The 15,811-nt window shown below is 38.8% G+C and overlaps 1 protein-coding gene across 1 annotated transcript in view; it reads right to left on the reverse strand.

Moving 5' to 3' along the window:
• Positions 1-8,745: 8,745 nt before the first annotated feature.
• Positions 8,746-15,811, reverse strand: part of NXPH1 (neurexophilin 1) — a 215,198-nt gene continuing 208,132 nt past the window's right edge. Inside the window, exon 3 of the mRNA XM_089533166.1 lies at positions 8,746-14,211. Coding sequence (XP_089389292.1) covers positions 13,450-14,211 — 762 coding nt within the window. The 3' untranslated portion in view covers positions 8,746-13,449. The remainder of the gene's footprint in view (positions 14,212-15,811) is intronic.

A 15,811-nucleotide genomic window follows, 5' to 3' on the forward strand; every position in this document is an offset into this window, starting at 1 on the left:
GATGCTAAAATTGTGGGGCCTCAAGTCCCTTTAGTGTCAATGGATGCCAACATGTGCATGGTCACATCAATGCATCTTGTGTGCATGTGCCGCCATTGACTATAATGGGGCAGGACCATCCATGGATGCTCCAATAGATAGCTAGCCCGCTGATACGAAGGGCTGACTGTGATAATGAAAAACATTTGGATCTCTTTTCATCTCTTACTAGGTCTTTTTCTTAACCTTTTAAAATCAAACTACAAGTACTGGTGACTGAGAAGACTGGACTATAGTTATGACAATTAACATTCATTCTGATTTCAAGGAGACAGAATGTATGGATAAGATTATTCTAGTTTTCTATGGTCATTTTATGATACTTAATATACTGGTAATCTTGATGACTCACTAACCTCTTTCATAGGTGTTCAAGCTGGATCTGAGACAGAAATTAAAAGTGAATCAGTACTGTTAAACTGTCAAGATCAAGGGATCAACCAAGTTTTGAAAACTAGCCAAAATTCAGGACTAAAGCATGATTACAAACATCAAGGCACGCCAGTACTCAAGTAGACCTTTTGTAGGGTGGATGGAACCAGACTGCAGCCACAATGAAAGAACCTGTAGCTGTGGTGCTCATTTTTCTTAGAAGACCCCAGTGATACAGTTTGCTGACATGGGGATGGGGCAGGGAGGAAACTGGGAAGCAGGCATGGGATTTTAAAAGACATTTTAAGGTGATTTTTAAGGAGAAAATCAGATGGACAACAAGTTGGGCACACCCCTTATTTTCCATGCCATTGTCTTCTCCCAGCTTCAGCCTCCCATAGCTATTTTCCAACTAAAAATAAGTTGGGAGGCTGCTGTACATTTTCTGCTAAGCTGTGACTTGTTTGACTTTTACCAAAGCAGTTGACTTTATCCACTATTGCTGCTCTAGGGCAAGGACAATGTTATATTCTGTGCAGTAGACATGCAAAGAATGCTTACCCCTCAGCTTCACAGAAGTCTCCTAAGAACTCCAAAAGCTTCTCCTGAAAGGTCCTGGGATATGGAGTAGAAAGAATGTGGCAGGGAAAATCAGACTTGCTGGAAACTTACAGGAGAAGCACCAGTGAGCAAAGCTCTTGAATTTATATCCATTTCATTGGGTTCCTTTATCTTTTGAAAATGGGATTTCTTTTTTTAATGATCATCACTTGCAAAGGGATTTTGCTAAGGGATTTGGGTGACAGAACAGCTTTTCTGTCAGACAAACTATTTTGGTACTTGTGACTCAGATCAGCCTTCCTCATAAATAAGAAAAGACTATTTGGGATGTCCAGGCAAGTATATTCATAAATAAACAGCTATCTAATTTGTTAAAAAATATTAAAGGAAAGAGTTTCAAAATTCTTGTAAAATAAGCATATAATTTAAAGCCTTAAACATCAGTCAGCTAAGAGTATCAGTAGAGCATCTATCAGCTAAGTTTGGCCCGGTACAGATGAGGAGAAAGGAGAGGCCATGGCAAGCACACGGCCGCGACAACAATCCGCTGTAAAAAGGAGCTGCAATATGCAGCTCCTTGTCGCACTGCTGCCAAGGCGTGATTAGCGCCCTGGCGTGGTGCAGTGATGTCACAGGTGTGCCATGCCATTTGGACATGGCGCACATGCGATATCATTGATACACACTCCATATGGACAGCATTGTGCAGCGATGACGCTGCTGTGACATGCTAGGATTCAGGAGCATGCGGACGCTGTGCGCTAACAAACCCTAGTATTACCACCATGACGCTGCTTCCTGCCCATGTGTACCGGGCCTATGTGAAAGCTTAACTAGTGATCAGAAATAACAACAGTTTACCTGAGGAGAGACTCCTTTTTTATTTTAAACAGTCTTACTGATGAGATACATTTTGCTGTTGCTGTTGAATAATTATTTTATTAAATGTTATGCTGTAAAATGCAATTTCTATGCAATGTCTTGATCTAAATAAAAACCCTGACTTATACGCTCCCTCATCTTGTCCAGTTCAATTAATGACCATCTGGATATCCTTTGACACTTTAAATACCTTTACATCTATTGAGCTGAAAATCACAAAAGCACCCATTTTGTCCTAATCTTTGACAAGAGTTTAGGAAGGTTATTGGGAGAGGGCTACAAAACTCAGAATCCCTCAGCCAGGCTGGCCACTAGTTATAGCTGTTGTAACTTTTCTGTATTTGGCAACAGAATTCTTGACCAGAGAGTTCTTGGGCTTTACTAAACTACAAACCCCAGAACTCTACAGGATGTTGCCATGACAATTTAAGTGGAATATAATGTTATAACAATGTAGTATGATAAGGATCTATAACCACCTTCTTCCTCAGATAGCATGCCTATTAGCCATAGGTCAGCAAAGTACTGATGCAACTGTATTTTCCTCTTATGCTAAGGTTGTAGCTATCTGCTGATGACCACTTACAATGAAGTGAAGGGGAAAACTCAGGGAAATGCCTAGCACTGTGGTGGTGAACCTATGACACACGTGCCCTCTTTGGCATGCAAAGCCATTTCTGAGGGCACGCGGAGAGACAGGAGAGTGGAGGAAGAGTAGGAACAGACACATGCCCATTCTTCTTCTCCCCCCTCCCCCAGGCTTTCAGCTGTCTTCAAGGAAGTCCTGCTCCCAGAAGGAAGAAGTCCCACCCCTGGAGGTCTCATCCCCCCAGCACTGGGAACACCTTTGAGTTTGGGCACTCAGGCTCTAAAAGGTTCACCATCACTGCCCTAGCATACTAACAATACTGGCAAATGGGTCAGTGGTTTGATTCAGGATAAGGCATTGTTTTATGTTCCTATCTATACATTGTTTAAAAATATTCATTGTTTATAGCAGCTATCACTGCTTATAGAATCAACCACTGGTATTCTTTAGCTATGTGGAGAGTTAGCTGCCTTACTACTGTCAATCAAAAATAATTCTGGAAGGAAAGTTTGGCACAATGTATGGAGTACATTGAGGTGAGATAAAAACATCCCCTCAGCCATTTCTGTGCTTCCCCCAACACTTTGATGATGCCAGTTTCCACTGATGACCTAATCCCAGAAATTCTGCAGGGAGCATGTGTTTACAGAACCACATTCTCTAGGGAAATGAGAAACATTCATTCCATCTGATAAATTTCCCAATAGAATCTCTGAAATGTTTGTGAGTGGCTGCACTGCAAATATTACTAGTGACCCAGAAGCAGCAGTGGGCATTGAGCAATGAGAGGCTGTTGTCCTTGGTGGGTTCCAAAGAGGGAAATATGTGCTCCACATCTCCACCAAGGTGGCCACTCCTGGTGTACAGAATACTTTCTGTGTGCCTGTGACTCCCAAATTCTAGCCCTCCAAGTGTTTTGGACTTCAGCTCCCAGAAGCGTCAGTGGTCTGGGATTCTAGGAGCTGATGCCCAAAACAGCTGGAAGGCTACAGTTTGGGGATGACTGGGTAAGACCATCCTCAGTGTATATTCTTAAGGAACTCCCATATAGTACATGGTTATCTGTATCTCCATCTGAGGCAGCTCATGGTCTGAGTTAGAGGGGAACCATCTCCGCACAATGGGAAGGAGACCCCCCTCCCATCATCAGCTCAGTACATGAGTCACCATGATCTCCACAGTTTAAAATAGTGTAATTTCCTGTTTCTTCCTTTCCTTGCTGTAATAACCTTTCTCTCATCTTACTTTCTAATGGCGATTGATCACTAATGTTACTATGCAGAAACAAAAGAATCCAAACTTCTTTTTTTAAAAAAAAGAAAAAGAAAAGATACAAATATGGCATTCTGAAAAGAACAGATCTGGGATTTGCACACACTGGAGAAAAGAGGATAGAAGGAAGTAGAGAGTTTGAAATCGACCCCTCTTTTTTTAAACCAAGTTTGGGCTGAATTGTTCAGTTCAAAGGCAAGATATTCAGGATCTTTTGTATGCAAAAGTATGAATCATTTCAAGGAATTTACCAACTATTAATTTTATTTATTTATTTATTTATTTATTTATTTATTTATTTATTTTAGCCTCAGCACAGCACAGCCTACTGACAATGGCTGGAGTTTACCAAGATAGTTAGGAATATGTATTTATATTAATGATCCCCATGTATTCACTACTTTTTGGAATAAGTGGGGACCATCAAAGTCCCCCAGTTGCAATTTACTGGGCAGCAGCCACTGCAAGCAACAGGGTTTGTTCCTCCTGTCGATCAGGAAACAATGTGAAGGGAAATTGCAACCAGAATCCAGCTTCTGACTGTCACGTGGGAGATCACTCAAAGGAGTGGGTGGGAACATCCATCAGCTGCTTCCTGATCAACAGGGGAACTGATCCCTGTCACTTGCAGCAGCTGCTGCCCAGTGAGTGAGGATGGAGGGTGGTCAGACTGGGAGATCGTATTTAGCTACATAACTAAGATGCTTATGTACAGAATACAGAATCACAGCCAATACTAACTTGGGTTATATAACTAACTTGGTCTCTGTCATATAATCCACCTTCCACCAACCTCACTGGCCCTTTAAGTTATGAAACACTTGAAATTTCTAAAAAGTCACCTAGTCCAACCCAAAGCACTTCTTTCAGAATCCACTTTATTGTGATTTTCTGATGCTAGTCTTTGCAACCTATGCAAGTATCAGACTCTCAAGTTGATGTCTGGTTCCCACAACTGATGGCTCCCTTCTTATTCCAACAATAAAAAGTTTCCAGAATCTGCCATTTAAATTCATCACAATGGACCTAAAATACTATACATCAAACCAACTGTGGGATGTTTTCTCCTGGCATTTCAGATGGATAAACCAGCTGATTTAAGAAAATCTCTTTAACTTTCTCATCTCACTCAGCCCCTCAGCCCCATAATCTGACCTGCCTGACACTCTTTCTTGTCGTTGGCTACTTCCCTTCCTTTCTATAAACTTATTTATTTTCTGTCGCCATTTCCCTCCAAGAAACTATCTTGTATGAAATTTTAGCCAGAAACAGCTTAAAAGAAAAGGAAGACTGGCTTCCCAGTTCAACTCAGTGCAGGAAGAGCAAGTATCTGAATAAAGCAGCAAGAAGGTGGTAATACACAACCACCTCATGTCCCTGTTTACTAGGTAAACAACAGTAGAAAGCCATCACATTCATGGCCTTTTTTCAAGCATAGTTTCAGCATTTGGCACCATGACGCAAATGCTAGGAGGCTTTTGTCTTGGCAGGCCCTTCTGGTCTCTGTTTCTAGGGATGAAATGGGAGATTGAGGGATCCATAACCTGAACAACCCACATTGTGTTGGACGCATTTGAGGCACTGTAAGAAGTTTAAACTGATTCACTGCTATCTGTTACTATCAGGTAAGCTTGCAAGGGTTCATGGAGCTCTTCCAGAGGGCACTAAATCAGTTCAGTGATGTACAAATCAATGATGCCCCTGACCTTCTTTCCCAAGGAAATCTGGGTAACCACTGCAAACAGAATAGAAAGATATGTGGCCCTTGGTCTTATAGCATTCTCCTCTTCATGAAACATGCATGAGCCAGTGAAGATGCACAGCTCACCTGCTTCTGCTGGTACTTTATTAGAAGTGTGGGTATGTGCACCTTACTGCTGTTTCCACTGAAAAAGAGAACTGGGAGGATCTGAATAATCTAGCTTTCTGTCCTCTCAATCTGCATTTACTCCATGGGAATATTGCTTACAATACTAATCTGCCTCTTCGTTATACAGGGGCAAAATACCTTCCAGTCTGGGAACGAGTAATTTTCACTTCATTGATGGGATGTAGACAACCCATTTCTACAACTATGATAAAAGGTAGCCAACAGAACTAATAGTCTGCATTTATGGGAATCATAATCCAAAATATGTGGAGGGTGCCAGGTTCTCTTCCCATCTTAGACTCTTGCAGAGCTTGTTATAAGTTATTTTTTGATTACTGTTTCCAAGATTCCCCTAGTCATCCAGACCACTGAACATGCTAGCTGGGGGATTCTGAGAGTTATCATTTTAAAAAGGCAATTTTTCCAAGTTTCTGGGCTCTTCACTCTATAAAAAAAAGCACTTTATATAGGAAGATCCTTTTACTACATAATAAAGTTTGCTTTTTAGTGGTTATGGGTGATGGTTTTGCTAGATGAACCTATGTAATATTTTAGCTCTTTCACTCCCCCTAATATAGAAAATTGTGTTGATTCTAGTACACCAAACAACTGAAGTAGGAAAGGTGCAGTGAGAGCCTACAGTTTTAATAGGCAAATTAGAATTTCAGTACAGCTAGTAATATTGCTAAAAAAGGGTGACTTGGTAAGAATGACTTGATAATTGTTCAGATGAGGCTGAACAGTGGCACATGGAATGTGTCAATGTTTATGTAAATGTGATGATTTCAATAACTGACAATCTTGTTATGAGAGCTATGTCTTTCATACAGATATTGGGGGTGCATCTAAATAAAAGTGGAACAGAAGTAGTGAGTCTTCTGTAAAACATTATTGCTTTATTTATTCTGGAAAGGCAATGAAATGTTCACAGATCAATTACCTTTATGCTATACAATGAACAAAGAAGGTTAATTAAGAAGATTTAGGTCTATGCCCTGGTGAAATATTGGTTTTCACTTTAATGTTGCTTCAAATTCCTGTATCTTCTGCACTGCAGTTCTCCTGGTACACAAGCTATTTGGGAAAAGGTCATAGTAATAACTACAAACATAACATGGACCAGTAACAAGGACAGTAACATACAAGAAATTTTAGCCAATGTTACCTATGCTGATGTTGATTTTTTTAAAAAAGAAAACGTATGGTTTGAATGATATAAAAAGAATGGGTAGAACCTGCAGTCCTTAAAATTCATTTCACCAAAACTTCCATATAAATTTAAACAAAACCAGTAATTAAAAACAACAACAAACAAACAGTGTTTGCTGATCAGTCCTGAACTTGCATGAAAATATTTAGGATGTCAAGCTAGGTCTAAATAATCAGGTTCCATTAAAATTGGTTGAGTGTAATCTGTAGAACAACAAAAATTCAGATCTCTGATGGGTTTTTTAGGTAGTGTTCCAAGCAGTTGATGGATCAGGCCCAAAACCTTACTACAGTCTTCATTTTAGTCCCATTAGATAACACATCTGTGGTGGTAATTCTGTGACTGAACATGGATTTGTATACGAAATAGACGAACATGTAAAATATAATATAGATATATACATACCCACAACAGATGCAGAATCCCATATTAACAGTCAGTTTGACAATAAAGATTTAAAATAATTTTGCACATAACACATGGCAATATTGTGAACCCAATGCAGAACTTTAATTCTGTAATGGGGAGAGGTGATACAGAGAATATAATGAGAAAGAAAGAATACACTCAAGTGATGAAGATGACAATATGTTGCATTTGTACCCTACTTCTATCTGCTTTTAATAAACACATTTTTCACAAGTATGTTTGTCTATCCAAAATTATGGATTTCTAATCATGGCTTCAAAGTACAACAAAATCATAAAACCATTTTAGTTTATGATGAAAAACAAGCATGCTAGACTCTATTTGTATCAACAAGAACTAGTCAGCATAGGTTCCTGCTACTGATCAGTGATCTACATCCTGAAAGAGACTACAGTTGCAATTTCAAGAATATTTACTAAAAAGCAAATAGAGGCCTGTTACAGACTGCCAAAATAAAGCTGCTTCGGGTCTCTTTGGAGGTATGCTATTTAAATGATGCATGGGTCCTAAGAGTCCGGAGGTCACGCCAAAGCCACACTCCATTCCTAAGCACCGGAGTGCAGCTTTGCTGCAGCTTCTGGATTCTTAGGATGCATGCATCATTTAAATAGCACACCTCCAAAGAGACCTGAAGCAGCTTTATTTTGGCAGTCTGTAACAGGCCACTGTTGTACTCTATGACTCCCTTTTTGAGGAAACGTAATTAGAATCAAGCTGTAAGAAGAATTAAAAGCTAGCCAAAAAAAAAAAAGTTTAAAGATCTGATTATCAATTCATTACATACACAAATTCGGCCCTTCTCTTGCAGGTACACAGGCATTTAGAACAATATGGTACAAGTTTAATAGTCCTGCTTTACTAAAGAATATTGTTTGGATATATGATGTGTCAGTGCAAAGACTGATCAATACCAGCACTCGGTGAGTCAATATGTTCTTTTGGTTAAGTTCAACCCTATGATTCTATGATTCCAAGGATTATATAAACATGTAGGGCTTTCACATCAGTATATTTAATGTGAAATATACCTAGAGTTAGTTTTACCAGACAGGGTAATTTTAAGTGGAAATGAATCAATCAAGGCTAGTATAGTCAGTATCAATCCAATGGGGGGAGGAGAGGCAGAGCTTGGGGAAATTACTTTTGAGACTATAACTCCCTGCATCCTCCTCAACCAGCATAGAAAACAGCCATGCTGGTTGATGAATGCTCGGAATTGTAATCCTGAGTCCCTAAAGTAATATCTCAGGCTCATTCAACTTGAAGAACTGCAAAAGAGTGGTTGTAATGACAAAAATTACTACACAGACCAAAACTAAGTGGAACTATTTAAAAAAAAAATCTAAATGTATTAAATGACCAGTAAATATTTTTTTAAAAAAATCAGAATTAAGAAACAGACTGCTTTGCAGTTTGAGTACTAGCATAACATGAGACAATTGCTACAAAAATAACATCAACATGCAGATCATTATTCCTAGATAAATGTTTATATATTCATTTCCAAATTCATTTGGAAGCTTAACTAATGAATTCATTTGATATGCAGCTAGCACATTTCCTGTCTGAATCACTGACTTTTAAGTTTGTATGCTTAGGCAAATCATTTTACTGACTGCATAGAATCAGGTCCAGAAATGGCCAGGATGCTGGTAAACAGACTGTAATGTGTGCTGTGGAATCTACCAATTCCAGGAAAAGAACAGGGGTAAAAGGTAGACAGGTGCAGGATTAGTAGGGAAGAGCGGCCAATTGAAGGTGATGTCAAAGTCAACCGATCAGAGCCAACTAGTACTGGCTTCTCCTCTTCTTCCCCATTTGCAAGGATACCAGTTTTTGTTATTTAATGCTTAACTGAATTGAAGAATATGGCCGTATGCTGGTTCACTAGGCTTCCACACTGATAATTATTTTTTGTTGCAGGGGGAAGTGTGCCATGCAACTGACTGGTTGTAGGTAAAAAAGCAGGCAGGAACAGCTAATAAGGAGTAAACTGAGCCAGACGTTGTGGATGGGGTAGTGTCCAATTGCTCAAATGGACCAAACATGGCACTGGAAGGGGATTTAAATAACTAAAACCAAACTCCATGATGGCAAGAGTACTTTCAGTTACCAATCCTTTTATCAACCTCACTTTATAATTTCTAAAGCATCAACTATTATGAGAAAGGTTCAAACTTAAAAAAGAAACTGTTGGAAAAAGATGTTCAGTATATGTCCAAGTAGCCTAGACCTTCCATGTCTTTCTCAACCTTTCAAGATATTCCAGACAAAGCTTCTGGAAAAAACTAAAGGGTATTGCCTGCTTAAATACACACACACACACACACACACACACCAATAGGCAAAGTTACTCCTCGTACCTGTAATACATCTTAGCTAAAAATGCGCTCCAGGGTTTTGCTCTCTCCTCTGAGCAGTCAGCTAAGGTCCTGTGAGAAAACAGCAATTGTAAAATACTGGTGATTCTTCCAGGAATTCACTCTACCTGTAAACTCGTATTGTATCAAGGCCTACTAAAGTATCCACACTACCTTCTCAGGATTATGACAGCCGACATAGTAACCAACCAAAGAGTGGGAGGCAGGGGTAGGAATAGAGAAGAAATTTGTTTGGATTGCATTTTAATGTAAAATTAGCTAATTTTGCACTTGTGAATCAATATGCAAAATGTGGCTATCCTTCAAAATTTGCCTGCCAATAAATAAAAATGCACATTTGTTGTTATTTGCCACAAAGTCACCTTCAACATATGATGATCCTATGAATGAGAGATTTCCAAGAGCCCTGGTCATCAATAGCCATGATCAGGTCTTGTAGCTCAGGGCCATTATTTCGCTGATTGAATCAATCCAGCTGTAATGTCTTCCTTTTTTCTTAGTACTTTCCACTGTACCCAACGTTGCTGGTTCAGATGGACTGTAATGGAGAACTCCATTACAAAATTGCTAGGAAAGCAAATTTTGAAACCAAGTTTTCATACTACTTCACAAATGCACATAAGCATTATAAAAGGGGGGATAGGAACACCCCAAAAAAACATATATTTGTGAATTTTCGTTAGGAAAATTGCTTGCGAAAGATGTGGAAATTGCTTACAAAAGTACATGCAAAAGGAGGAACACACACAAAAGGTGTATCAATCTGCATGCAAAGATTAAGAAAATTCTGAAAAATTTCAGGATGAACTGTATTAAAAAATTGGGATAAGTAATAATCAGGAGAAATTGAAATTGGCAGATCTGTATATCCCTACTTTCATTGTATGCTAACTAATGGCAACCTAAGGTGATCTTATCACAAGGTTTTCTTGGCAAGATTTGTTCAAAGAGGATTTGCCATTGGCTTCTTCTAAGGATGAGAATGTGTGACTTCCCCAAGGTCATCTAGTGTCCATGGTCAAACAGGGAGACAAACCTTGGTCTCCCAGACACTTATGTTACTACTCATATTACCATCCTACACTAATATTACTACACCACACTGGCTCCCCCACATATTCCTACTGGTATGAAAATAGGCTACAGAGCTTTGTCTAGTAAAAACAACAACTGGTAGATACATCCACACACTGCTTAAGTAGAACTTTCTCTATTATACTTTCAGCTATGCATTTCTTCTCCAGCATCCATTGCTATTGTGGTTTTTTGAAACAAGGTGAATGGGGGAAGAACTTTAGAATTTCCATTGATTCAGCCATGTTCAGTTCAGTCTTGGTAGAGACAGATAAATAAATCAAGACTTCTACTCACTAGCAGAATACATGTTTTGTATACAGAAGGCACCAGGCACAGTCCTTGACATTGTCTCTACATAAATGGAACTCAAGTAGCAGCACTGAAAAAAGCTTGCATGGCTAAGCTAACAGACCAGATAGATGCAAAGAATAGCATGAGAAGATAATAATCCTTCACTTTCTGCCATTTGCTTTTGAAAATCAGTCCTCAGAACATGGAAACGTTCCTGGAGGTTTTGTACTACAATGCCCAGAATAGTCAGTGCTTATACTCACCAGGGATTCACGGTGTAGTAGTTCAGAAAGTAATGGCTGGAATCCTCTATGACAGTCTACATTATGCAACTGTATGTCTAAACTGGATTGTAGCAGAGGTGCTAAGAAATCTTGTTGATGGATTTCAAAGATGCATAACAGGACACTAGCAAAGGTGCCCTGATATGCATCAGGTTCTACTGATGTATATTGGCACTTCACAGTTAGCATCCTAATGTACAATGGGACCATTGTTCACTGGAACCATTGTGCACTGGTCCTATCAGTCTCACATCATGCACAGACTACATTTTAAATTTTTCACCCATCTTGGGGGTTTAGCTATGGAGGAAGTGAAAAATGAAGGCATTGCCCCCATAAGAATTCTTCTCCCCATTGAGGCCCCAAATTTCTAGCATTGCAGAAAGTGACTAAAAATCATTCACATTTAACCATGTTTATAGATGCTGTGTTCATATTCCCTTGGTCACTTTTCTTGTCCTTTCCCTTTGGATGCTTAAACTGTATTTCTAAATGTTTCATTTAAGTTTTAAGTTACTGCAAGGCTGGAAATTTGAGGACTAAAATAAATTTTCATTGTAAGAGGACAGAATTCACATTGGGGGCAGCATCTTAATTTACTTCCCCACAAAGCTATATTCTGAAAATGGCACAAATCTTATTTTGACAAACAATCCTGCTCTCATCATGCTAAGTTTGCCATATGACTTCCATCTAATTTAACCCATAGGAGTATTATGAAGGTACGTGATACAGGAATCATAAACTACTTCAGGTGTTGAAAAGTGATACAAAATCCTACATAATAATAAAAAACCTAGTCTGTAGCACACAACCACATCTTGGGTGGGTAGTAGAGGAGGCCAGACCTACAAATCTTCAGTATATGGTTTGTAGCAAAAAATGCCACCTACTCCCCTTGCTGACTCAGTCTTGCATTAGGGCTAAACCACCATCTTACAGAGTGCATATTGAAACTCAAATTTAAGTATTTTATTTTTATATACATTTCAATCGTTTTTCACCTGGAAATAAAAGATCTAAATACAGACAGATTGTAAATGTTGTAAGTGTATAGCTTCCAACAATACTTCAGCTGAATAAATGCTTTGTACAGAATTCTGTCTTCTTAAATGGAGTTTACAGCTACATTGATAAAATGGATTCCTCATTTCCCTTGTTTTTGTTTTTAACCAATAACAAGCAGAGAGACAATTACAAGTTAATATTAATAAGCAGCTCAAATAACACAGGTTAAACTATGTACAATACAAACCATTCATACAAATGAAGACTAGGATATTGAATTTGTTACAATATTGTGTAATAAAGATAAGACAGACACTTACAACTTACATGTTGCCTAGCAGGCATTTTTTTCTTTCTTACACGGCGACTGAAGGACATCTTGGTGGTCTCAGTTGACTCTACATGTTTGCAGTGACAAGTGCCCAACTACAAAAGCAGAAGGTCTGTTCACGTGTAAATTCCAAATGTTTGCTCATCTTTATTAGTTCACAGGCTTCCTCAGCAGAAAAAGGACCACCTTACACAACCTCGAATGTGCCCACTGTGTGCTGTAGAAAAGTCACGATACTTTGTTGTGTTCATATAAAGAGAAATACTGAACTCTAGACACACAATCCCCCCACCCCCATTTTAACAAGCATTTACTCCTACACAGTATTATTTACCAGTACAGCTACTCCAAATGATAGAATGCATGAGTGGGGATTATTGATTATCATGTATTCAAGACTTAAAAAGGAGATTTCCATACAGTCTTTGTTAAGAAACCATTCTCTGTCTAGTTAATCCTTTTTGCTTGATGATAGGTTATCCTGAAACATTATACATCAGACAATGAAAGCCCTCTTAACAGGAATCTCAATAGATGCAAGCTGCAAAGAGGGGGAAGGAGATAGAGAGAGAAACTGTGTACGGCATTATTTAAAATCCATTGTGATTTACAACTGGACTGAGATACATGAAGCTGACTGGGCAGAAATGACATTAAATTGGTTTCCACTAACATGTTTGCAGCCAGTTGACATCAGCAGCAGAGCGTAGACACATTCCAGGCAATAGTTGTGGCCTTCTTCTTTGAGGTAACAGCCCTGTCATATGACCTCTTTTATGTTTTTGTAATTATTATTATTATTTATTATTATTTATTTATTCCTCAGGATCCAGTCTCAGACACATGTTCTGCTTCAACCTGAGGGAAAGTAAGGTGTGTCGCTGTGGTAGTTGTAATCAGGACACACTTTCTGTACTAGTTTATAATCTGTACTATAAAAGGAAATGTAAATACAGATTACTTTAAAGGGCTTGGAGCAAAGCCATGAGACGTGACTTTGGGTCTGCTCCTGATAACATGTTTTTGAAGGGTCGTAGTTGCAGAGCGTGTTCTTGGTGGCCTTGTCTACCTTCTCATATTCAATGCGGCAGTTGAAAGACTTGGAATCTTTGGCATCAATCACTGTTTGTTGTGCCAAGTCAAACTCCACTATTTTGGTCGGGGGGACCAAGCTCACTGATACATTCCCTTGGCCAGTTGAATTATGCCTGAAGTAAACACTGAACGTCCCATTGCCATGGTCAACTATTTTCCCAGTTATCAACAGGTTTAGCTTGACTGTCTTGATGTTGGAATGAAAATCACCCCAGCCAAACATTTTCTTAAACTTCCCAGTCTTGACAATAGGTCGTCTCTTTGCTCTGGGCCGAGGTTCTTGAAGGTCTGTGGAGTTCCTCAACCAGTCCCAGAGATCTTGCTCAGAATATGTTTCTGGGGCATCATATCTCAGGCTCAAATCTGTATCATTTTCTTTGCCACGAAAAGTCTGTGAGAGCAGCCGGCTGATAGATAAGTCTTTGCTGCTTTCTGTCCATATGTGCTTTAGTGTGGATTTGGAACTGCTTGTTTTAAGAATTTCTGATTTTCCACCACTGGTTAAATTTGCACATGTAACCTGCAAAAAGAGAAAGAGAAAGACCAGTTTAAACATGGATGTGCATAAAAACCTATTCCATTCTTTTCAAACAGATTGCAAGTTCCGGTGAATTTTCAAGCATTTTGTCAATATTTAAAACATTTTCCTGCAAAATATATCTATACATACACATGTAAACTACAAAAAGGAAGCAATGGCCTGTTACAGACAGCCAAAATAAAGCTGCTTCGAGTCACAGTGGAGGTATGGTGTTTCAATGATGCATGCATCCTAAGAGTCCAGAAGCCACACCAAAGCCACACTCCAGTCCTTAGGGCTGGAGCATGGCTTTGGTGTGACTTCTGGACTCTTAGGACGCATGCATCATTGAAACACCATACCTCCACTGTGACTCGAAGCAGCTTTATTTTGGCTGTCTGTAACAGGTCAAAGTGTATCTCCCTTTTAAAGGTATTGTTATGAATTTGTCTTCTTTTATATAAGATGCATTCACACATTCTGCTAATCTTTGAAACCACCTCCAACTTGAGATATCTACATTAAATGGAACAGATTAATCTCCTTTTTTCTTCATATGGCCTTCTGCTATTTTAAAAGTTTTATTGAAACCATTTTTCTTCAATCAAGTCTTTTCAAGACAGCTTCATTTATATACTTTTCAAGACTACCTCGTGTTACCTGGTTCCTCACTCATGTCTACCTTTATCCCTTCTTAAGCAGATCTCATTGATCTGGTTCAGACAAAACTGAAGGAATGAGCCATGGCAACCCAAATGTGTTCCCCTTTCTCTCTCTTTCTTCATATGTGAGAAGGAGGAAGCAACAAATAAAACCACCTCTGCCTAAGAAATTCATGGGGTCATCATAAATCAACATGAGACTTGAAGGCACATACTCAAAAGGAGTGAAGACTTTTTTTTCACATAAAGGTTTAAAATACACTGGCATGAAAAGCAAGGTTCTAGATGTCTCCTGGAGTCCATAGACTCTTACCTGCAAAAAAAAAAAATCCCACTGAATTTAATGGGACTTACTTTTGAGTACATATGTTGTATGGTTATGGTTAGAAACTAATGATGCAGATTAATTCCTTATATCCAAGAATGTGAGGACCACTTTGGTCAACACTAGAATACTGATTTATCACTACTCCCCGCATTCTGATTACTTATGGGGAATGGAAACAAAATATTTTCAGTTTGGAATTTTTTAATAAAAAGATCCACTTTGCAACTCCTGAGACTAACAACAGGATGAAGTGCATCTCTACTTGGAAATCAAGCTGCAGTTTAAGTAAGAAAAAATGTGCACAGCTGAAATGTGTTCAACTTTTTAAAATGTGTGCCAATATCTATATCTGCTTTGGTCTATAGGAGAAAAAAGTTTACAAAATGTGTACAACAGGAAAAAAAATCCATGAAAATGTGTATGTTTGCCTGGATGAGGAGTATGTGTGAAGGAAAGCTGGTGGGGGAAGGAGAGTTTTATAGCTCAATACCAAAATTGGATGGAATAAGAAAATGCTAGTGTGTTTCTGAGGAACACAAGAAAAATAGAACTGACAGATTTTCTCATCCCTATTTGTTCACAGAGCCTCCTCTTTTCTTTCTTTCTTTTT

This window comes from Sceloporus occidentalis, unplaced genomic scaffold (assembly GCF_023333645.1).
Source record: "Sceloporus occidentalis isolate IW3139 unplaced genomic scaffold, rSceOcc1.0.p SCAF_7, whole genome shotgun sequence".
Classification (NCBI taxonomy): domain Eukaryota; kingdom Metazoa; phylum Chordata; class Lepidosauria; order Squamata; family Phrynosomatidae; genus Sceloporus; species Sceloporus occidentalis.